Source organism: Haemaphysalis longicornis, unplaced genomic scaffold, assembly GCF_048455015.1.
Source record: "Haemaphysalis longicornis isolate Haplotype H1 unplaced genomic scaffold, Haemaphysalis longicornis Haplotype H1 scaffold_3, whole genome shotgun sequence".
Lineage (NCBI taxonomy): Eukaryota > Metazoa > Arthropoda > Arachnida > Ixodida > Ixodidae > Haemaphysalis > Haemaphysalis longicornis.
In genome coordinates this window covers 145368517-145394125 of record NW_027526335.1, presented here as the reverse complement: position 1 = coordinate 145394125, position 25609 = coordinate 145368517, and the positions used below count along the sequence as shown (strand labels likewise).

At 44.5% G+C, this 25609-nt stretch overlaps 1 protein-coding gene across 2 annotated transcripts in view; it reads left to right on the top strand.

The window, feature by feature from the left end:
* The window catches only part of LOC144173448 (uncharacterized), a 172293-nt gene that overhangs the window by 90627 nt on the left and 56057 nt on the right, over positions 1-25609 (top strand). For both annotated transcript variants that reach the window (XM_077701868.1, XM_077701869.1), the window contains exons 3-6: positions 9972-10036; positions 15817-15831; positions 22308-22376; positions 23815-23937. In XM_077701868.1, coding sequence (XP_077557994.1) covers positions 9972-10036; positions 15817-15831; positions 22308-22376; positions 23815-23937 — 272 coding nt within the window. The remainder of the gene's footprint in view (positions 1-9971; positions 10037-15816; positions 15832-22307; positions 22377-23814; positions 23938-25609) is intronic.

The following is a 25609-nucleotide window of genomic DNA, read 5'->3' as shown; positions in this document are numbered from 1 at the left end:
GTTGAGAACACCTTCCTAAAGCCATGTTGCAGTAGAGATAGATAGTAGTGTTCATCAGAAAAAAAATTTAAGACAAGAGTTCATACTATATGCTCCACAAGTTTCCATGGCGACGACAGAATAGAAATTAGACGATAGTTAGCCAAAAAAGAGGGTCTCGTTTTCTAATGATAGAAACAACACAGGCCACTTTAACATCCTGAAGTATTATAGCAGATCTATTGAACACCTGAAAAACAACGAGGAAATTGGCTAAGCGTTCAGCATAATGACGAAAGAAAGCGTTTTGTAAACCATCGGGTGATGGAGAATATTTTACCTTTAAATTGACGAGAATGTTATGAACGCCATCGTAAGACACTACGTTCTAGGAAACTGGAATTATCTAGGAAACTGGAATTATTTGGAGGGGGTACACCACAGCTAGAAAATATGCTGTAAAAGTATCGATTGAATTGGCAAGCGATTTCCGAGGGGCTATCTATAATTGCGCCGTTGTGTAAAATCCTATAAATCTTCCTTTTACGTTCGCTGACAAAGGTCCCAAATTTCTGGTGGTCCTCTTTTATAACATTCGGCAGGGTAGTGTTCAGATAAAAACTTTTGACCCGACGGATCTCTTGCGCAGGCCCGAGCGGACTTTATTAAGTTGAGAAGGAGCACAACGCTTTGATCGCAAGCGCTTGGCTTTGCGCTTTAAGTGAATGATCTTTCGATTGATCCAGAGGGAGAATTTGCTAGCTTTATTAGTTTTGGTGCGTATAAAATGATCTAGGCAAAAAAAACACGCTTTTGAAAGTGTTCCAAAGTATAGAGACATCATCATGATCAAAGTTAACAAGTTGTGCACCGAGGTAATCAAAAACTGCCACGTCATTGGCGCGTGCGAATCTTTAAGTTTTTAATACTACATGGCTTATTCATGTGCTTACAGCACAAAAAAAGGTTACAGAGACGATGCTATGGTCAGATAAACTAGGCTCAACCGAAACTTCGTAATGGGTGATAGAAGGCGCTAGAAAAACACGCTCAAGTAGAGAATATGAATGGCCGGCAAAGTGCGTCTGTTGACATACAACTTGAACGAGATTGTGCTGCAGCAGTAATCAAAAATTACATTTGCATTTCCGTTTTTCATAGTAAGGAGCGTCGGTGATGTGGCCCTGAAAAGGGGCCACATCGAAGCATACGTAACACCCCTTTCAACCACGACTCTCTCTCAATCCGACAACAACCCCCATTTTCGCAGTCGAATCTTTGAACAAATCGAAATCCCTCTTCTCAATCCGTTTTCCTGGTCTCGAAGTTCCTGGAAGGTATCCTTGGCAGGACATACGATGCCAAAAAACTAAGAACCGGCGAAGTGCTCGTTGAAGTTGAGACGAGGCAGCCAACCACAAATCTCCTGATTCAAACCCGCATGGCAGATCTGGATATCAGAGTGACACCCCACCTTAGCCTCAGTTGCTACCAAAGTGTAATATCTGAGCCAGATCTGCTAAGCTGAATAGAGGCTGATGTTCTGGAAGGCCTGGAGGATTAAGGGATTACACCCTTCAGGATAATTGCCATCCCTAGAGATAATATAGAGGTGCCAACAAAACACATCATCTTGATTTCAACCGATCAAAAATTCCTAAACATATCAATGCTGGTTTCATTAGGCGTGGCGTACGTCTTTACAAACGTAATCTGCGCAGCTGGTTCAAGTGACAGCGGTTCCGGCGAGGTACAACTTCTTGCCGTGGCAAAAAAGACGTGTGAAATGTGCCGCGCATGACAATCCCACTGAAAACTGCGACTCCACCACCTTCACCTGTGGCAACTTCCAGGCACGCACGCGGCATGGTCCCGCTGCTGTGAGAAGTTCCGCCAGGAAAAGATCATACATGTAAAAGTCACTAAAAACATGTACTTCCCGGCAGCGTGGGAGAGTTTCACCTGTTTCCCTCGGGGAATGAGGTGAGGGCCCACTTCCACGAGTCGGACTTGGTCCCGACCCGCCTCCGCACCCCCCGGATTGCCTCAGGCGGCCCAACCCGTTACCACACCGCTGGCCCAGCCAGCAGCACCTGTGGTGACAACCACGTCCGTGGAGGATGCCGCTGCATCCACTGTTTACTCTCCACCGGCCCAAAGCATACGCGAGGGCACAGAGGAGATAGAGACGGAGGAAGGTGTTGCAGCTCCCAACACCGCTGCACCACCCGTGCCACATGTGGCACGCTCGACACCCTTGTCGGTGGCGGCTGCAGCAAAGTGCACCCTGAAGGGTGCGCTGTCTAGAGAGCCTGATCCGTCAGGTTCTGTGAAAACCTATGACGACGTAATGTACGTCGGACCATTCTTGTCTGCGGCGCATCACAAAGAACGTGACCCGACGTCAAAGCCCCCAGAAAAGACCAAAAATAATCGAATGTGTTGCCCGAAAGAATACACGTAAACATGCCCACTCCAGTAGCTTTTACACTAAACATTGGGAAGGGAAAACAAAACCCATTGGTACTGTAGAGGCCTTATAAAAATATAAGATAGTGCACTCTAATCAGCCAAGTGTTATGTGTATTCAAGGAACGCATCCTAATAGGAAGCATACAAACTTCCTCAATAATTACCTGGTATGCAGAAAGGAAAGAGATATCTGCACACACTCTTGAGGTGGTGTGACCATCGTCACCGGCAAATGCTTAGCATGCCACCCCATCTTTTTGAGCACAGCTCTTGAGGCTGTAGCAATCCACTAAATAATATTTAGCAGATTAATAATGGTATGCTCCCTCTACCTCCCACCGGACTTCCAAGTCTCAAGCTCCGATTTAGAGGCACTGTTTGAAGACCTGCCAGAACCATATATTCTGATGGGTGACCTTAATGCACATAATTTTCTTTGGGGCTCTTCTCTCACGGATGCCCGAGGTCGCCTTTTTGGGAAATTCTTGACATCATGGGAAGCACACCTTTTCAACAAAAAACAGCCTCTGCATTATAATATAGAACACAACACTCAGACCTCGACTTGGCTACTGGATCTGCAGTTCTCTTTTCGTCTCTTGGTGGCACGTGGGCACGAACCGATATGGTTGCGACCACTTCCCAACCATACTAACACATATAGGTAAAGGCCCGAACAGGTCATCTTTTAAGGAATCAAAAGCAAACTGCAGTGTATTTACAGATGCATCTAGACCACGGCACACAGCCATAGAACACTACGCACACGAAGCCGACCAACTACTCACGGTGCACATCGTCGATGCTGCCAGAAAGTCCATTCCCCAGGCCTGTGGTGCCCCGCGCAACCCAAGGAGGTCCTCGTGGAACGAGCACTGCAGGCGAAGACGAGAGCCCAGAACAAAGCTTGGGGCGTACAATAACCTTGTAGCCTTCAAACGGGCAAAAGCATTCGTGAAACGCGTATGACGTGAGGCAAAACGAGATAGTTGGCGCTTCTTCATAACACCCATCAACTCATACACCGACACTTACAAAGTGTGGACACGTATACGCAAACTCAAAGGACAACAAACACAGCCTGCCCCTGGTTAGTACAACAGGAAACACACTGGAAGACCAGTCTAACACACTCGCGCAACACTTCCAGCACGTGTCCAGTTTAGCCCACTAAACTAACACTTTCATATCACACAGAACATCCTGTCAGGAGTCCTTGTGAGATTATAATAAGTCGACTTGCTCTTATAACACCCCCATCTCACTTCATGAGCTGAAGATCGTACTCAGTACATGTAAACCTTCAGCTTCAGGCGCAGATATTGCATACACTATGATACAATACTTACACGCGGAAACACTTGAAACACGCGCTCACATCAACAACAAAATGTTTCTTTCGGACTGTATTCCCAGGTCTTGGAGAGAGGGCATCGTAGTAGCTTTTGTGAAGGAGAGGAATGACCCTTCCTTTCCCGCAAGTTACCGTGCTATCGCCCTGACAAGCTGCCTGTGTGAGCTGCTCGAGAGGATGATCAATAGGAGACTCATGTACTTCTTAGAGCACAATGTTCTTCTCGAGAGCTGCCAGGCTAGGTTCATGGCGAGGAGATCCACCAGTGATCAACTGGTTGCGTTGGAGTGGTATGTAAAAGATGCCTTCATCTATAACCAATTTTGCATAACCCTCTTCTTCGATATGAAAAAGGCCTATGACGCAGCCTGAAGGTACGGCATCTGGAGTAGCCTCAAGTCATTTGGCGTTGCTGGCAACGTGCTGAACACCCTCGGTAGCTACATGTCGGAAAGAATCTTTCCAGTGAGGGTTGGCAGTCCACTCTCCAATGTATATGTGAAGGAAAATGGCGTTCTTCAAGGCGGTGGGTTGAGCAATACACTATTTATTGTTAAGATAAACTCTCTCCGGAAGGCATTGCCACCAACCATTTCCTATTCTATATGTGTAGATGAAGTTCAAATCTCTTTTAAGTCTTGTAACTTCTCAATTTGTGAACGCTAAGTCCAGCTTGGGGTGAACTAGCTTGCTGGCTGCACGGACTCAAACGGTTTTAAAATGAACCCTGGAAAAAGTATTTGGGTTGAGTTCTACGGCAAGCGGGGTAATAAGGCAGACCCTACGTTTACCCTTCATCATGCATCTATTCCTGTAAAAAATGATAAACAGGTTTTTTGGCGTCACATCTGTTAGAAACGCACGTTTATTAAGCCTATCAAACAGCTTAAACATAAATTCCTGAAAAATCTGGACCATATGAAAGTCCTCTTCCACCACTCTTATTGTGCAGACAAAGAACTCCTCCGTGTTTTTACCGCCTAATTCGGGTCTTGATTAAACTACGACAATGGGTCAGCATCAAAAACAGCACCAAAATACTTGATCCAGTGCTATACTTGGGCCTTCGCCCTGCAAGTGGTGCGTTCTGCACTATCCCGCCCCACAGGCTTTACGTTGAAAGTAATAAATTGTGCCTGGAACATCAATGAATGTACATAGATTCATAGAATAATAATGTAATTAAGCGTTCCACGAAACTGAAATATCTTGGCGTAACGATCTCCAGTAACCTTAATTGGAATGAACATGTCAAAAATATTTGTGGATTTGCCCAGCGCAGGCTTGGTTTGTTACGACGTAAACTAAGGGATGCTGCTCCAGATATTAATCTTAAAGCATACACCACTTTTGTTCGTCCAAATCTAGAGTACGCTAGAATAATTTGGGACCCCCATCAGCAATACATAATAGATAGATTAGAACGAATTCAGCGAATGGCGGTCAGGTTTATTTTTTCTGACTACGATAAAACACACTCGGTAACCACTATGATTGGGAGGGCTGGTCTTACCACATTGGCTGTGCGCAGGAAAATTGTACGCCTTAAATTTTTATATCAACTTTATAACAATAAGCTAAGCTTGAGCCCCAGTTTGTACCTAAAGCCTCCTGGAAGAGTTTCGTCGCGAACTCGTCATGCTTATGCCATTATGCCTTACGTGCCTATAGTGGATGTCTTTAAACACTCCCTTATTGTCAAAACAATTGTTGAGTGGAACAACTTAAACCCATGTGTATTTCCTATCAACAATACGGTTGACGCTTTTGTACAAAATTTGAATGCATTGTTTGTGTGAACCTTGCATTGTATTCCCACCCTGTAACAGCCCGGAAAGGCTCACAGTATTGAAAATAAATAAATAAATAAATAAATAAATAAATAAATAAATAAATAAATAAATAAATAAATAAATAAATAAATAAATAAATAAATAAATAAATAAATAAATAAATAAATAAATAAATAAATAAATAAATAAATAAATAAATAAATAAATAGTGTGGGCGTGGGTGAGTGCATTCAACGTTAATGAGCCCTTGCTTCGCTGTAGGACCCTTATATATGCTTGTGGCCAATCGCCGTGAGTTGATAGGGCCAATCTCTCATCTGTGCATACCCATTATAATCATCATCTGTAGATAATCATCGTCACGAGTAGCTTGTTCTGTCGAGTCACCGACGGGCGGATTAAAACCCAGACTGCTGGTACTGCTGCCGACTTGTGTGGGGTCTTCCCTCGCCACAGTCGTCCGTTTGGGCAGCCACAGTCGTCCGTTTGAGAGTGCTGGAACTCACGTCAAAGGATGCAACATGCTTCGCGAGTATCGCGAGCAGCTGTTCCGTTTGCTTCGTCGTAAGGTCGGGGCTGATAGTTGCAGCGATACTGGACATACCAGCCGAAGAAGCAAAGTCACACTTTCGCGAGGAAGGTACTGCGCTGGAGAGGACTGAGACAGGCTCTCTATCAATCACAGAAGCGACGGTCATGCCTTGAGGTAGTAAAATCGGCTCTCGGGTGGTGTTCAAAGCGGCCAGAGCTGCAGATGCTTGGGAAAAACGGACGAGGCATGCTGACAGAGCGATTCCCCGGGAAAGCAAGCGGCTTGAGGGAGACGCTACTACATCACCTTCGAAAATGCTGCTGGAGGACACTACAAGAACTTGCTCCTCACCGGGTGGTAAAACATAGTCCGTGCTCAAGGTTAAGAGCTGCTGTCGTGAGTTCGGTGCAGGGGAAGGCTCGGTGTTGGAAATGCGAATGGCTGGTTGGCGACAGGTTATAACCACAGAGGCTGATGAAAGGAAGTCCCATCCAAGTATTAACTGATGAGCACACTCAGGCAAAACAGCAAACTCAATATGGTGACGATCGTTCCCGATGATTACACGTGCTGTACAAGATGCGGCAGGCTCTATGAGATTCCTGTTTGCACTACATAACGAAGGGCCATTGTAGGGTGTCTTCACCTTGCGTAGTCGAGCGCACAGATCACTATGCATAACAGAAATACTGGCTCCAGTGTCCACTAACGCTTGTACAAAAATTCCTTCAACGATTACAGGTAAAGTGTTCGGGGGGCGCGCCGGAGGAGTTGTGAACAGTTCGCACGATGCAGTTTCCCCTCCGTAAACTGCAGCATCTAGTTTTCCGGAAGGTGGTTGGCGTCGTTCGAAACGGGGCGAAGAGGCGAGACGAAACGACGACCGGGCGAAGGGGAACGGCGTCTGGGATCCAGTTGACGGCGCGAATGGTCTGGAGAAAACTGAGGCGACGGGGAGCGGTCGTGAGGTGGATATCCAGGTCGTCGAGGTCCGTAGCTGTAGCGAACGTCGCGCTCGTAGGGCGCGTAGCCTCGCCGCTCATCTTGCTGGCGCCGTCGGCAAAACCGCGAGATGTGGCCGCGGATTCCACAATAGAAGCAGACCGGCCGTTCGTTACGACGGAAATCCTGAAGAGGTCGCCAGTTGTAATACGCATTCGAAGCAGGGGGCGGTGAGGAAATGGCCGTTAACTGGCCGACCATGGGCGGAGGCACAGGAATTCCAATCGGCGAGACCGGCGCTTGCGAAACTGCGTCCGCGTACGAGGGCGTGCCGAGAACCACTGCGGGGGCGCTTCGTGGACTACACGTCATCGACGCCAGCTCCTCTTTAATCATTCCCCGCAAATCACTGGCAGGCTTGGTGCAGCGGTCACCATGAGAACACGATGGGCCTTGCTGTTTGAGCTCCTCGCGGATAATATCGCGTATAAGGGCACGCAGCTCCGACTCATGAGGAAGAGGAGCTGATTCCTGCCTTGGCTGCAGGCGAATTGCTTTTAGCTGGTCCAGGCGCTGACAGGTGGTCCGAACATCATCCACACAAGTTGGATTTTGCAGGGCAAGCGAGTTAAATGCAAACTCTGCGATGCCTTTGAGGAGATGACGAACCTTGTCAGCCTCTGACATGTCTGGGTTAACCCGACGGCAGAGAGAGAGGACGTCTTCAATGTAAGACGAATATGTCTTGTCTGGGCACTGCCAGCGGCAATCTAGTGTCCTCTTGGCCTCATCTGACCGAGCAGACGGTGTGCCAAATATCTGGCGGATCTTTTCAGTGAAAGAGGCCCAATCGGTTATGGTGTGCTCTTGGTTAAGGTACCACCTCTTCGCAACTTCATGCAGGGAAAGACCGACGTTCTCTACCTTGAACTTGTCGTCCCACCTGTTAAACTGGCAGACCCGGTTGAACTGGTCAAGCCACTCTTCGAAGTCTTCGCCACGACGTCCAGCGAAGGATGGAGGGTCGCGCTGGGGGCAAGTCACCATCCATGCCGGCAAGGTAGAAGCGCCAGCATTCGGTGCGCCTTCTCGCTCCATTGGTTGGGTTGGCGGTAGCACACGGCGGCCGGAACGGAGCTCCAGGGGTGCAGCTTGGTCAGGGAGAGGTCAGGATCGAAAGAAGCAACCTCCACCACTTGTAAGGCGAGGGAAGACCCCACACAAGTCGGCAGCAGTACCAGCAGTCTGGGTTTTAATCCGCCCGTCGGTGACTCGACAGAACAAGCTACTCGTGACGATGATTATCTACAGATGATGATTATAATGGGTATGCACAGATGAGAGATTGGCCCTACCAACTCACGGCGATTGGCCACAAGCATATATAAGGGTCCTACAGCGAAGCAAGTGCTCATTAACGTTGAATGCACTCACCCACGCCCACACTATATAAATAAATAAATAAATATATATGCTCTTAAGGTTTCGTCATTGAATAACATTCTTTTAAACCTGTCGTCAACAATACATCTCCAACCAAGCTATTCTCAAATCCTCCATCTGTTTCTTTGCCCTACTCACTGATGGTGAGAGGCGAAGCTCCAGGTCTTTCCGTTGAGTTTTTAGATTTAAGCACATCCTCATCATTTTCTGACATTGTAGCACCATGGCAACTGCAGCCTGTTGTGATTTTCCTTGTATGAAAATCTATAAAAAGTGGGTTCCATGTACCGAAATTCTGTAGCACTTGTTTTCCCTCCAGTATAAACATAAATGTCCCGCATTTTACAGTGCCTTCTCGAAAATTTCAACTACGGTGTCTTGCGCTGCTCATGATCCTAACTTTATTTCTTTCAGAACCATGAGCGTAAACACTCCTATGTTCTCAGCAGAAGCCTATTGCTTTTTAATCACCGTTCAGCACATCCTCAAAAAACAAAAAACAAATTCCTAATCCGTCATCTCTACAGACTCTTTGTCTGTGGTGCGTCCATTGTCTCACACACACCCTAAAAAAGCCACATCCACAAACTATTTTTAATGCCATAATATCTGCATATGCTAAAAAGTATAAACTAATCCTGTGCTGGGTCCCAGTCTATGCTGGAATCACGAAGAATAAGAACGCGAATTCAATCACCGTCGCTGCTGCACTTACAAACAAAGTGGACGTAACAACAGTACACTACGCCGACCTCAAGCCACACATAAGACAACACCTTCGCAAAACATGGCAAGCCAACTGCAGTAGACCGACAGACAACAAGTTACACATAATAAAACCACACATAGGACGATACTCTACAGACTGACAAAACAGAATTATCGAAGTAGCCCTACCTAGATTACGGATGGGCCACAAGCACGCGACACACTCCCATCCGCTCACTGAATCTCCAAGACCGTTGTGTAAAAGGTATGGGGAGGGCCTATCCCTTATTCACATTCTAATTACATGCACAGCTCTCCACACAACAAGACACAAAAACTTCCCTCAACTCTGCAGACAACACATTCCACTACACCCAGCACTCTTTCTAGCGGATTATCCCGTGATCCCTCCACAACGCACCTTTACGTTCCTTTGCCACATCAAGTTTTCCACCTCATTCCCTATCGCGCGTAGTTTTTTAAACCTACTTTCATGTCACGAACAATCATAACCTGGCCTTTTACATCAGCCATCCGCAATGTCCTTTACTGAATTTACTTTTGTTTTTCTTGAACAATTTTAGAGTTTACGTCTACAGCCTTCATACATAAACACTGTTTTGGCGCTCCTTGCTCTATTTGGATTAGCGCCATAAACATCCAATCTTCACCTTCACCAATTTCCTCATCGCTACACCTTAAGCGATGCTTTCGTGTTCTGTTAACATTTTTTTGTTTCCTTACATAGGTCACCAGACAATACAAGCCCCATCCACCACAGCCATCGAGCCAACTGATGGGTGCCCAAAAGCCGTAAGTAAGGAACCCCGTATCAAAACTTAGCGTTCAGAAATGTCAGTATAGAAGAAACTATTTTAATGTTGTGAAAGAAGGAGGAAAGTGGACAACCAAGATCAAGGGTTCGTTATAATGAGCCGTGCTGATTTACTGGCGCTCTGCCGTTAGCCCGATGTGATGTGGTTAATGCCCCACTACTTGGCAGGTTTTTCAGTGCGGGCAATGAAATCGATGACTTTAGTCTAGCCAGGAGGCAAAGAGAACCTGTGACTGGGTATGGGAAACGAGTAAAATAAATCAGAAAAGACTAATACTTGTACGTTTAGATCTAGTATTTCAAGATATGGGGTATAATTAATATTTCGCATTCAACTACGGTGCGCTTTAAGCAACAACTGTTGGTAAACCAAGCCGAATTTCAAGAAAGCTATGATGCAGTACACATAGAAAAAGCAAACCAATGTATTTTGATTGCCGACTCTTGTTAGGGCCGCGTTAATTATTCCACTTAATTTGTTCAGCCTAAAAGAAAAGTTGTTGAAATTCGCAGAAGATACTGGTTGCGGCAGCGGTTGAACTTCCACCATTATGGTCACACACACGAGCTGAGACTTTCAATGTGCTCCTAGGGGGTTTGGTCCGCTGATAATCCAAGGCGATAATGAAAGGCTGATGACCGATTGTATCGTGGTGGACAGCAGGTTGCGAATCACAAGCTATTCCAAGCAAATTTACAATATGTGCGATTTATTTACATTAAATATGTACGACGTTCAAGTCCTAGCCGAGATCGGAGAAAAGAGTAACGACAGAGGTCAGCATTCATCCGGGCTGAGCTCTTTCTTCCTAGATACAACATTACTCAGTTTTACGCCAAAACGTCTCCCACTAAGAGGACGAACCCAGCACAGAGTGAGGAGTACCCACAGTACGCCGCTGATGGGCCACCACAACAAATGTTATGTGGATACATAAATAAACATGTGGTCCACTCCCCAGGATCCCTCAGAAACTCCAAGTTATTGATCAAAACACAAGTACAATGCCAAACAAATCAAGTAACCAAACGCAAACTTTGATGGGTGGCCATCCACTTTCGGGTGGCCCGCCTGAACGTTTTTCCATACCAAGCGCGCTAATAATTGTATGCCGCGCCACCGAAAATCCTTTTGTTTTGTTAATACTTCACCCGCTCTCTCTAATTTCTGGAACCATGGTGAAGCCGGACAATCCAACAGTCCCTCGCTCGTAAACTTGTTTCAGCCCCCACGGCGCCAGATTCAGATATGGTACGAATGGGGATTCGCTCTGTAACTTTGAGCAGTGCTAGCATTGTATACAGAACGTCTCCTGTCCCCATACCTGTCGACTGGTCTCCCTGTTACCGTATATCTCCCCATGGCTGAGCAAATCTTCATCGGATAACAGTGCATGTCCGCCTGCGGTGAGAATTTTCAATTGCGGATATCACCGTGGTTGAAATGAACCCAGACATACTCTCTGCTCGCTTCCCAAAATGGAACAAGAGAAAACATCTGTCGAAAACGATAATCGCGTGGCGATTCTTGGCCGGTCTTCTCTTGCCGAGAATAACGCAAAAACGAATGCTGAGGGCTCCCTCTGAATTTCCACGCGCCAGTCGTGCCAAAGTTTGCCCTGCCGGCAAAAAACAGACAAATAACAAAGCAATCAAGCTGAACACTACGACACCAATCTGGAGGGTGGTTTCTAACAATTAGGTGAGGTACCCAAATTTACCCCCTCCCAAGCAGGAAACAACGCGTACACTACAAACTGTACCAAAAGGTACACGCACATAGGGAAACCTAGAGTTCCTCACTAGCTTTAGAAAGGGTGTAAGCGTTCATAAAGCCCAAATACCTTAACGATCTCGCCATGAACAGTGAGAATGCGACATCAGAGTCATACTTCACTTTGCACTTGAGCGCAAATAACCCCATAAATGGTTGCAACAATAAAACAACAACACAAGGAACGTATGGAAGATCTTTTTCGCCCTCTAAGGGCGCAAAACTAACCCAGAAAAAAACCAAGAGGCATAAAATACCTCTACATCTTTAGAAATAACAAAAACTTTAAAAAAGTTAAATTATCCCTTCGCTTAAACGCACGAGTGTTCTCTTAGACTACGAAAGACCTCAAGAGCACTCAATTTCACAGCGATTAACTTGCTGTGCGCTTGCGACGTACTCAAAGTTGGCTTAGGTACGCAGACCAAGCAATTAGGACACTGGCTCGCACAAAATCACCGCACATAGGACCCGCAATCCTTCTCTGCTGACTCGAGTGCCGCTGTCCTAGTGAGCGTAACGCAATCGAAATGGGGCGTCTCTCTTAGCGACGCGGGTTTTAGCCAAAACATGGAAAAGCATCGCGCCTCACGAAACTTAGAACACTAGGTGCCCAAGGGCCGCAGTTCAGACTTCAGCAACCAAAGAATGCCGATGTTGCCACTCCAAAGGCGAGTCGCCAGCGGGCTTGTCCACAGTCAAAATGGGCTATTCGAGGCCGGCACGTTCGTCTCCTCGTACCATCGGCAAAATTATCGCAAGCTTTCGTAATCATCAGCACTAAACATCCTGCCTAGGCAGGCTGCTTGCCCGTGAAGCCAGGAGTTTCATCGCTCACTTGCAGAAATCCTCCCCCAAGTTAGGCCTAATGCACACTTTGTAAAACAACAGTTGACACATCTCACAGAAGTCTGGTTGTTGCTGTCCCAAAATGGTCTGTCTGTTGGTGCGGTAAGCAGTTTAGCCTCGCCTTGTTTACCAGGCTCGATTTAACACCTGAACCAGACGTAGTGCGCCCACTTGAGGCAATGACAAGATCCGCAAAGCATTAGCGGCCTTCCTAGAATAACACCGATTCCTGCTCTTCCGTCTGAAGCTCAAGTTAACACCATGGATGAGCTTGGCGATCAGCGTTGGTTTTCCCGCATTCATAAATAAACTTTTGTTGCTGAGGCAGCAGCGCTAATTCATGGGGCGTTCACTACCCACATCCCCAGCCTGCGTAATTACCAGGCCAGCCTGGCCATACCACCAGGCTACAGGGAACAGGCCAATAACACGACTACACAGTTGATCGAACGGAAACACAGACAGGCTTTTTGCGGTCGCACAAGTACTGGCGGCTGATTCTCAGTCCAAGGTTGTACCGGCATTTGTGGACGCAGGGGACAAAAAAGACGTGCTGACCACGACGCTGTAATGTCCCCTCACGCCAGAGTCCTGTCAAAATTGTTTCCATAGAACACGCCTCCCATTGCCATTTTTGCAGGCCAAGCTTACAGCCATTTCGGATGGCTTACAACCATTGACTCCTGCTCTTTTTTGAGCCCCTGGGAGTACTACTTTACAAATATACACATACTCTACGGCAGTCATACGTGATTTACGTCGACCAAATAGTACCTCGGATCTCTCGATGGACATTGATGCGATACTTGACACGTACGCTTCCAGCTCACATTCCAGCGGATCGTGCCTGCCACCAAACGTTCGTTCCTTGTCTTTTTCAATCACTGACAATCGATGCTCAGGAACAATTTCTCCAACAGAAATATCTGCGTTACGTCACACGTGCTCTAATCTCACCCTGTGGAATGTACCTTCCATGCAGACTCGCTAGCTAGGAGGAGGTCTTGCTGCGACGACTAGGTATTGGTGGAGCCCTCTCTCCCGCTGTGACCCTGGCGTTGCCACCACGCTACCATGACCAGTTCCCACACAACTGCCCCTTCTGTACGGCTCCTGCCGTTTCCTGCGGATACAGAACACGTGCTGTGAACGTGTCCTTCATGGGAAGAGGCGAGAATTGCGACACCTTTGAGGCACAGCCCTGAACCCTTGCAGTCCAGCGGACCTCAAATGTTGGATATGAGGGCCCCACTACGGCTTCATCATTGCGTTTCTCCGCAAAACGGGAGTTCGCTTATACCTGTGAAGTAGTCTTTGTGCCAAAGGCATACCATTGCAATAAAAATAAAAGGTGCGGTGAAAGGACAGCTGCATAGTGGCTGGCATCCCTTATTATTAGCATGTGCACATTTACTACGTACAGGAACCTTCGGTATACTACCTACTGAAACAGTTTTAAAGCGTAGCTTTTCACTTCTCACTGAGTTCATCTGTAGTGCACCCTACACACACAGCAGAAAAGCCAACTTTCTCTGACAATGGTGATTATAATCGCAGGAGAACTGAAGAATAATTCAGACAATCCCCCTAGTCGGAAACGAAACTTCGTCCCTCGCGTTATGATTTCGACGTCTATCTGATTGCGCCATTTCTATACGTTCGAGGCAGTTTGTATTTGTAGAGGAGTACATGTACGTGCAGTATTAGAGAAAAAAATCTACTCCGCCGTCTAACGCTGACGACTATCGCAGTAATCATCATAAATAAATAGGATCCGCTCAGTACTGGGTTGGGTGATTTATTCTTAGACCCACTTGATTTTGAAAAGTTTCGTGTTTCCCCATTGTTGCTGCTTCGACACAGGGGTAGTTGATGTTTCTGTTTTGTACAGAAATGTTGTCATTCCTCCGGTTAACAGTGATTTTTTTCAATGCTTTTGCACCAACACAATGAGGAAGTCGCTCACCATACACATTTTGAGTAAGGTGAAGAGTGAAATTCTTGATCATAAAGTTTTTGTGTGGCGTAACTGACTTTTCAATCGGGAAACACAAAATTAGTCGCTGTTTCTAACTACGCTGTATGTGCAGTGTGCTATTCCTTAAGCACGGAGCATTTTAGAGGTCCGGTATGTCGCCGTACGTCATCCCGCGTCACGGCCTGACGCAGCCGAGTGAAGGCTTCGAAAAGAAAACAGCTTCCCCTGGTCGGGATGGAACTCCTGTCCCTCGAGTTACGAAGCTAATGTCTATCACATTGTCCTTAAGGGCACAGGTTACTCATACGCTAAGTGTTGGGGTGATCTTTGCGGTGTGCTGTTGCTCCGGACGCTGCCGTTGCTGGGCCTCAAATACGTACATAATTTACTAAAAATTAGGCAGCATAGTTACACGGAATCAATCAAAAATTGATTAAAGCTCAATCAAAAGCTTCTTTATAGGCCAATAAGTGGCTGTGGTGCCCTCTCTTGACTACATTCAGTATCAAGGTGAAACTGATACCAAAACTGCCCAAGAGACGGAGGTAGTGCACCTCGTGGTGGGAGAGTAAGACCAACGCCGCCTGCATTAAACTACATCATACAGGCGGCGTTGCGAAAACCACACAAACACAGGGCTCTCCTAGCAGTAACGCAGGGAAAAACTGACGAATCACTGCTCTGCATTTTCGACGGCTTGCACGTTGAGTTAAACTGCTTTTATATTTGTCGCATGTTATGAATGCTTACTAAAGGAAGCCGTACAAACAAGCACCTTTAGTGGTCGGTGTGCTTCGCGAATTGTATTAATATAATTGCGTGCTGTTGAAATCGCCTGATAAAGTTATAGCACGTGTTGTAAACCCAGCCCCATATATCTAAACAATTTCACAAGTCACTGGTTATAAATGCATTGTATCAAATACAAAAAAACTGTTAGTGTCGTAGGAATCACGAGCCTGCAGAAGGGAGCGACATCCGTAGGATACATTAGAGTAATTTGGTTCGTCTAATTTAACTTGCTAGAAAAACAATACCAAAATATTTAAAAAATTGTTTTGCTAAGTGCATTTTTATGCTCCATGGCCTCCACCTGACAACGCTGATGCCCCTTTGTGCCCCCAATGCCTTGTTCTCGTCGGCTTCTCCCACCACAGCCAGAGTCTCCATTGGTAAGTCTGTCACAGATTTACTTTGATTATTGGTTTTGAGTTGAACAGTTTCATATTTCAGATTTGGCCACATAATTTCGCGACCCTAGTACTTCAACCGCCTTCTGTATCGGTGTTTGTGTTGCTCTCACCGCCTACCTCACTCAACATACCTATGCTTTGGTGCATCCCTAGAAACGGCATTTCAGTTTTTTCCCTGCGTTCCTATTACCTCCCCTCGAGTACCCCGCAACGAGATACCATCACAGTCTGATATGAAAAATGAAACTTGCCAAATTTGTCATTTACCAAAACTTGTAAGTGATGATGCCGCTAAACTCACAACTGACGCGAAAATTTTGCGTCTGCAAGGACTCTTGTTTGTAAACCGCAAACACAAAACTAAGGTTCCGAACTTTTCGAACGGGAGCCAGAACCTTCCTCTTTTTTATAAAAAGTTTGCGGTGAGATCAATTTTATCTGTAAATGTCATAATGCCACCGACATGATGAGCTTGCCTCTACCTCTCTGTTTCACACCCTGATAATATCAGCAATGGCATAGAAGGTGAGCCTTGCCCCAGCATGTTATTGCAAATCGCTTGATTGGTTTAAAGATCTGATGTTATTTACACATTCCGAGAACGGCCTACAAGAGAGTATTTAAAAAAAAAAGATTTATTACAAACATGCCGGATTTGTAAACGTGTCGTTCTTCCATCTATTGGTAAGGGAAATGCAATTTCTTGTTTTTTGCGGACGCGCATGACGTGTTATGAGAGCATTACATAATCCAGCACTTGCAATACATTATCTCTCTTTTCCCTTTGGTAGAGTAAGTATTTTTTCACGCATAACCAAGCGCTTTTTAAATGCAATCGTCTTTTCTGTGAGAGCGGCAGTGTTTTTTCCGTTCTGGTGCCCGTCAAATCGCGCACTCCACCCTATGCTTTCTTTCTTTCTTTATTGTTTCTTTCCGTACAGAAAGCGGAGCAGAGGCAAAAGGCTTGGAGCCTGACTAGGGCCCCTGCTCCGGTGGCAGGCAGCGTGCGGGCACAGTATATTATATTGCACACTTGCAGTCGAGTGTACAAAACAAAAAACAAAAAACAAAAACAAAAGAGGGCTACAGACTACAGAGAGTACATTTGCAGTCGTGCTCCTCGAACGCCAAATGCGCGACTACTTTGCACACACACACAAAAAAAGAATACAGAACCAAATTTTCACACTGGATATGGTATCAAAACACTCGTGTGTTTTTTCGTGCAGTGCAAGGAGTGAACGAACAACAAAATACACCCGAAACTGAGACTTACTTCAGCATAGATATCTACAATGCAACAACACAACAAAAGAACGAACAACAAAATACACCCGAAACAGAGACTTACTTCAGCATATATATCTACAATTTCGCTGCAACATTTTATTTTATGCATGGGTAAATTTTAGCTATATGCAATTAACTGCTCTAACAGGACATTTTTAATCTGTGTTTTTGACAACCGTTGGCGAAAATTAATCTGTTTCTGAACTTTGTTCAACAAGGAGGGGATTTGATAACCTGTGTGTTGCCGGCCACAGTTTGTTCTTGTAGATGGCATTGGTCGATGTAGTCTACGCAAGTTATGTTCTGTGGTGGTTACAGGGCTGGAAGTATTGTATAACTTGTTGTTTCTAATGTACTGAAGTAATTTGTAGCAGTATATTTGATTTGCCTTAAGAAGTGAATGCTTTAGAAAGAGTTCATGAGTAGGTACGTATTCAGGCCTGCCGTAGTAATTTTCGAATATTCTTAATACCTTCATCTGCAACAATAGCAATTTATTATAATTCTGCGTAGTAGTTGTGCCCCATACTAAAGCGCAGTAGGAAAGCTTAGAGAAAAATAACGAATAATAAAGCGTCTTTTTTAACCATAACGGTATGATATCTCGAATTTTATATAAACAGCCCACCGTTTTGCTCAGTTCAGCGGTTAATTTACTCACATGTGTATTCCATCACAGATTATTTTCAAACCATACGCCTAAAAATTCCTGCGCTTTTGATTGTTTGAGTCTGTTGTTTCGATAGGTCAAATGTATAGTATAATTCAGTGGTTTAATAATCGGTGTGAACACCACATAATTGGTTTTACTTATGTTTAATTGTAACTTATTGATATGTAGCCAGTGCGAAAGAAGGTGCAAGTATTGATTAACCCTAGTTTCCAATTGAGGCAAGGCCATATCCGTAAAGAATATATTGGTGTCGTCGGCATACATTATTATTTTGGGTGAATCAGGTATCGTCGGTAGATCATTTATACATAAACAAATAGCATTGGTCCGAGTATCGATCCCTGCGGAACACCATTTATTATTCGAAGTTTAGCTGAGGGTATACCATTTACTAGCACATACTGATACCGATTTGCTAAGTAGTTGCGAAACAAATCAAGGGGAACACCACGAATACCGATACTCTCAAGTTTTCTTAGAAGGATTTGGTGGTTTACCGAATCAAACGCTTTTCGTAGATCAAGAAACAGACCAATAGTGTACAGTCTACATTCAATGTTTTTAATGATCTCATTTTTAATGTCCAGCAATGCCATTTCAGATGACCGATTTTTCCTAAACCCATACTGCGCATCGCATATAATATTATATGTATCCAAAAAATTTTGTAACCGTGTATTTAGAATTTTTTCAAATACTTTGGAAAGCACAGGCAGCACCGATATTGGCCGGTAATTATTCGCAGTATAATCATTTCCACCTTTATGAATTGGTGTAACCCTCGCTATTTTTAGTTCATCGGGAAATATTCCAGTGTCGATCATCCTATTACCAATATTAGACAGAAAATAACTTATTAGATCACTAACGTATTTTAAAGGGGCTACCTGGATGTCATCGAACCCAGCAGCAGTATTAGGTTTGAGGTCGTTTATAATATTCGCTATTTCTTCTGGTGTGGTATGAAAGAGAAAAAAGGAATTCCTCACATTTGGGTTTGGCAAGGACAGTGTGCCATCCACAGGGGGAGCTGGCAAAGTATATTCTCCACTTTGTATAAAATACTGATTAAGTTCGGCTACCGTGTCCGCTTCACACATGGTGCCTTGGGATGTTGAAATTTTTACACTGGTTGTTTGTGGTATTCTTCCAGTTAAATGATTTACTTCTTGCCAAATTTTTTAGCGTTTCCTTGCAGGCGTGAAAATAGGGATTCGTAATATGCTAATTTAGCTTGCTTAAGTTCGGCGTTAATTTGATTTGTATATTTTTTAAATGCTATAAATTCACTAATATCTTGCGTTTTGACAAAGGAGTGATACATTTTGTTTTTCGTTTCTATTTTCTTGAGTAAAAAGCGATTAACCCACGGCGTTCGTATCTTCCTATCACGTTTTCTACTCTTAGTTTTTTTTGGAAACGCTTCTTCATAGCAAGCTTTGAATGTGCTCAAGGAAAGACTGTAAGCCTTATTGGGGTCAGGTTCACAGAAAACCGATGTCCAAATCCAAGCAAAGATAAGAGAACGGAAGCACTCGAGCGTGTCTCGCGTTATTTCGTGATAAGAGGGCGTGGGTGAATTTTTTTCCCTCTCTTGTCTTGTCGGCACCAAACAAAATATTGGAAGGTGGTCACTGATCAAATCGGCACTATGAACCCAGCTGATACATTGGGGGATGACACATTTGTAATGCACAAGTCCAGAAGCGTTGCACTTTGTGCCGTAAGCCGCGTAGCTGATTCGATGAGATTTTGAATCATAACACTGTATATAACACCGACTAATGTGGTGATTAACTTCGCCTAAAAAGAATTTACGCGCACAAGAACGTGATCAAGCACAAGAAACACCCCCTTTTTCAATTAATATATGGGTACGCTGATATTTCTATTGAAGTCGACATTCCTGAAACAGAATGCGGTGTAAAGGGTGACAAATTTTGAGTCTGTACTAAACTTATTGCAGTATCACAAAATCGAACAAGAGCAGCTGAGCATCCAATTGGACAGATACATAACAGTATTGAACGTGCACAGAGCAGGAATAATATATCTGACAGCGGAAGCAGAGGGGGTCATACTTATAAATTGAGACATTCCACGTGTTAAATTGGACACTAAAAACACTGCACTTAAGACACAGGATGTGGTCCCCCCTCGCCGGATGAGCTACAAGACCAAAAAATTACCGTCATCGCGCTATGCAAAAGCGGATGCCCAGCGAATGTATTGTAAATTACTACACATGGTGAAGCCCGATGCATGCGCTCGGCGCCTTAGGTAAGAACTGCTGGGTTCTGCCTACGACTCTTTTGAGCATGACGGTTTTGCTACCTTCTTCGCTCATTGTATTGGCGCTGCTCGCCGGGAGTCTTTACTTTACGTCGTCTACCCGTGGCAGTGTTGGAATGAAGTTAAATGAGTTGGTAGTTGCACTTCACACGATGGCATCGAGGTCCACTCCACTTTTGGAGAGCAGCTGCAACCCTCATCTTTACACGGAACAGTTGGGTGGGGGGAAGGTTCCCATTGGTCACAGGCTCCTTATCATTCATCATGCGGTTTCTATGTTGTTGTGGTTACAAACACCGAGCTCTACGCTGTATTCCTCTTCACAGAAATATCTTGTTTGTCTTCGATTGTTTTCCTGCTGTTTTTATTCTCACAACGACATGCAATTTTCTGCCCAACGAGAGGATAACAGCTTCGCTGTGATACCTTTTGGCGTACGTGATACCGTGCCTAAGGAAGGTATCGGAACACCACTGGTATCTGCTACGTGTAGAATATAAAATTTGTGAAGGCTACACCCCCCATTTGAATAGTGTTAGTCAGCTATATTATGATAAAACGCTTAACTTTAAGAGAACAAAAACCAATCTCCATCGCTAAGCGGTATTGGACAGCAGTGCTGTAGGGGGGTATAAACTAAACGAGAAGCTTGGCTAGCATCATACGAACTTTGCTTCATGAAGTTTACACGGAATAATTTAATGTGTTGTCTAATGCGCGATTTGTGACTTGGTGAAAAAATAACGATGTTGGACCCACAAATCGCGTCAGGGCTACTGCTCCCAGTCACACGTGCCCCTGTAGCTACCAGCCGGACTTTTGTTTTGCTGCTTGCTCACCTAGTGGACATTTAGCAAAATCTCTTGTGGAATGGCTAGATGCCTAATGTCCGTGTGAGAGCGCCGCCTCCTCTGTCAAGACCCCATCCTTCTACACGAGTATAAGAACGCTGAGACTAAATATCCTCAATTATGCATCGGCTCCGAAACTATGTCTAGAAAAAGCAGGAAGTGGTCTCGGTAGGACGGAAGGACGTTATTAAATTCCGTTCGTCAAATCAATCCTCTAATAAAACTCGAAGCACGCGGCAACTGGGAAGTCCAGTACGCAAATGTGAGTCATCACGCGTCATTTGTGTGTATACGGTGGGTAAGGACAATTTTCAGTTGTATGTTGTCAGCAAGTGTTAGGCGACTCGTAATACTAGCGGCAGAAGTACGCAGACCGCCTAAGGTATCAAACAATCTCTCATACGACATTGCATATGTGTCAGCATTTTGTGTGCCGCCGTTAGCGTTGTACTGTATAGTTATATCCGCCGTTCGTGTACATGCAGGCGTTCATAGGGAGGTATTCGTAGAGAATTTCTGTTTATAGCCGTAAAATCAATCGCTTCGGTTGTGGTCTTTCTTAATCAACAACTGGGGTATTCGTAAAATATGTTCTCATAGAGCACAAGAACAATTTTCTTATGCGTACTTCGAATTGCCCGCACATGTGAGGCAAACCCCACCGAGGGACCCAAAATGTATGATGTAGGTTGAACCACTGACTTGAGATGCTCCGAATATTGCGCAGATTTGCTACTATTCCGTTTGTGAGACATGATACCTTGCGGGCGTTCGCTGTGTACGTTGTGTTTGGTAAGCTATATGAAAGGCGACGAGCCTACTTTAGCCGTCATTTTTGCTGAAATGAATCGGTCTTGATGACAGCCAGTGGTTCAGCATGTACATGCAGCAGGTAAATAGTTTAGACCTATCTCCAATTACGAACGGGCGCAACTGTCACCGCAGACTCATTGATGCACACTTCGCATGTATTGCTTACGAATAAAATGTTCAAATACAGGAGGTACACATGTCGCAGGATTTTCCCTTGTAGGAGATACCCAAGGTATGTTTTTGGTCAAATAGGCATCTCTAGCCGGCTCCGAAGTGTGGTGAACCTGCAAGAGTTTTTGTGTTCGTCCTGAATCCCAAAATACAGATTCGCTCGAACCGCTGCTTCCTCTGCGTAACATCACATGATTGGTAAGTTCAACTGTGGAATAGTAATAACACCATGAAGCGGAAGGTATTGTGCCTTTTCAGTGATAAGCAAATCTTTGCGCGACTTCTAAAAATAAAACTTTGAGTGAGGTGTGAATTTAAGATTGTGAAGGTAATGTGTATTTAACGCTGAAAATACTGCGTTTCAGAGTTCTCTAATAACGAACTGCACATGTAAAGGAGGCACACAACAATACAAAAACGGCTCTAAATGTTTGGTAAGCAACGAGACTAATATCTGTTCACTATGTTTTTTATTTTATAAATGCTGCCTTTACTTATTTGTTGAAACACATCCCGCAATTTTTCGTAGAATTGATTCCATTCAGGATGGCCTGCTTACTTTTCATAGATTTTTGGGCGATAAAGTACATCGCTTTAGACAGGAACACAAATGCGCGTTTAAGATGTTAGCTAAACGACTATAAGTTGTTAGGAGAAAAATTGACCATATAGTTGTATTTTATATCTTTCTGAAATTTTACATAGTAAGGCCACTTGTTGACTAACAAAAAAATTTCAATTATTCATATCCCCAACAATACACAGTGAGGATTCAGAATTCTTTTGGCACGCTCCTGTCATGCTTCAACAGAGAACACGTTGTATCAGAGAAATTTGTCGCACGTATATAGAAGTGCTTCCGAACGAGTGGCCTTCTCAGCCTAGGCTCGAGACCGAGGCATTCACAAGCAACGTGATAGCCTCTTCTACGCAGGTCTTAGTTATATACTACAATAATATTAAACTAACGAAACCGAAAACCCGGCCTTCAGGTAAGCAAACAGAGGGTCTACAAATGTCTTATCTTATAAATAAAGAGGCCGATGAAACAACTGCAGGAGATGTATGTGTCGGGGTCCAATGGTGTATGTGCTTGTGCTACGTGCTAGATGGCGTTCTGCATTTCGGGCAACACCTTACGCACAAAAATTGGAGATACTCAGGTTTGTATATTGTAGATCATGAAACAGTTTAAAAAATTGTTTCGTTTTGCGTGTACCGTAATATTGGGAATTCTTGTATAGCTGGTTAGGTATTTCAAAATCATACTCTCAAATTCTTGCCCCAAAAAGCCACGGCTGTCTGACGGCTCTTCAATTGGTAATTGGGGGTGTTTGACACAATACTTTGCAAGTCAAAGAATGCCAGGAAATTATAGAATTGCTTTCTTATATTGCAAACGAGACGCCTTCGTTTGCGCACGCTTGCAACGCCTATTCCAACGCCTTCAGTTGTTTAGGGGGACAGTTGGCGTGTTTTGTTTTTGCGTTTGGCCAGTGATGTTGGTCATTATCGTAACCCATGAAACCTTATCAGTTGTAAAAAAGGCTGTTTTGTTTGCTTGGAATATCTGCACTTTCTATAAACGCTACGTTACCCCTGACAATTCCACAGAACAGTTTTATACTCTTCAAACAAAGCCACAACGGCAAGCAGCCTGTTCTTCATCAGGCATTCTAGGCGGGTCTGTCCAGCGGGAACGCTTTTGCAGGCACAGACGTGCAGGTAGACTACTGACAACGGGGTCATGCACGTAGATACATGCTACACTTGTAAACTGATCCGCGTCTTGAATGCCCTAAAAAGAAATCCCAAGATCTATTACAGCCACTTCAGTGTATTTTTGTTAATTTGTGCGTGTTTTTGGAACAGACCATCGACCCATTTATCTACGACTTTGAGGAAACATGGAAGCTTGGTCATTGTGAGAATGGCAAATGCGTGGTTAATGTTATCAAACTCGGATGCGATCTGTCAGAATGGCTCGGCGATAGCGTAAGTGAAACTGTTTCAATGATTTCAGAAAACCTTGCTTAGATTACGTTTTGTGGCAAAATATCGCAGGTGACCTCGTTGAATTGTGTGACCATAGGTGAATACAAGGTGACATGTGCGTGACTTTGTATTGTGCTCTTCGATAACGTAACCGTACAGGAGCGACAACAACAATCCTATCAAAGGCAACTATTTTGTGGGCTACGTAATATCTGTTACTCGATTGAACCGCCGATATATATGGCGAGACCATTCCAAAATACTTATCCTGCGGGAATGCAACATACACGTTCACTTTACGTGGGGCCAAAGAAACCTCACGCGTGTTTGAGGCAACATGTCAATATATAATTCCCGGAAGCAGCTTTATTCAAATTAAAAATACACATTACCTAGGTTTTTATTATAACAAATGCAAAAAAATGCCGCGTATCTGCTACTTTCGTTGCAAATGTCGACGAAAGACGATTGTCGACTGGCGCCCCTGCCAAGTAAACGCCTCCCTTCTCTTACCCGCTCACCTCTCATGCTGTTCCTCTCCCATCTCGTTCATTCCAAGATAATACGCCAAAGGTTTGCTGAAATTAATTCAAATTTATCCCGTTTGACTGCTCCAGGCTGGCTGTCGGGATGCCGGCGCTCCCGTACGGCGCAGACGCGTGTTAATCACGTCACCCTACTGCAACGTCTATAGAACCACGTTGCCCTACTCCGCGAGTGTTCGAAGCGGAACGCGGAACCTATGTAGTATAACCGTTCGTTGCTGTTGCCGTATGATTTATTAAATGCCGACAGGAGCGCGGGAAAGGTCAGCCGACGATTTTCTTCAGTTGTAGTATTGCATTTTCTATCGTAAAAACCAAGGATCCATGATTTTTTCTATTTAAAGAACACTGCAGGTATCACTTATATATTTATTTTCTGCCTTATGTTAGCGTAATTTTGTGTTTTTTTCAACAATAATGTCAAGTATATACAATGACACCGGACTGAGACGATTAGATTTGGCTGTGGCTATATAGAACTATTGCGCAGCGTCTGTTTCACTCGGGCCGGGTGGCTGAATCGACAGACAGACAGACAAACAGACAGACACACACACAGACAGATCAAAATTTCTGCGTTTAGGTAGCCGAAAAAACAATATGGTCTTCAAAAACCACGCGTTTAGAAAAGGTCCGCAAGTTCCACGCTTTCTCACCATATGTGGGCTGAGGAGTGCGAGTGCGGGGAAATATTTTCGGACTTGAAAAACCTACATTGCAATACCAAAGGTGGGAGCGAAATGGCAGGGAAAGAGCCCCAGCGGTGGTAAAGGAAAGAGAGCGTTTCAATGGACTGGTTTCAGAAAACTACTGACTTTTAATGGCATTTGCAGTGCGGCTGTGCCGTGCAACCCTTCGTCTGCTTTTAATGCGTCGCCTTCTTTAGGGTGTACCCCCAAAGAACATGGCCGTGTAACGCCTTAAATTTTCACAATAATGAGGATATTGCGAAAGTTCTACGTGTTATCTTTATAATGCCGCAAATGTATATAATTGATGGAATGAAATTTTGAAAATGAAAAAATAACAAAAATACCAAAAGATTAGTGGAAATGACCACGAGTCCTGCTTTTCGCAACAGGTGAGATTTTCCAGAAGTTCTACCTGCAATCGTTATAATAACGCAA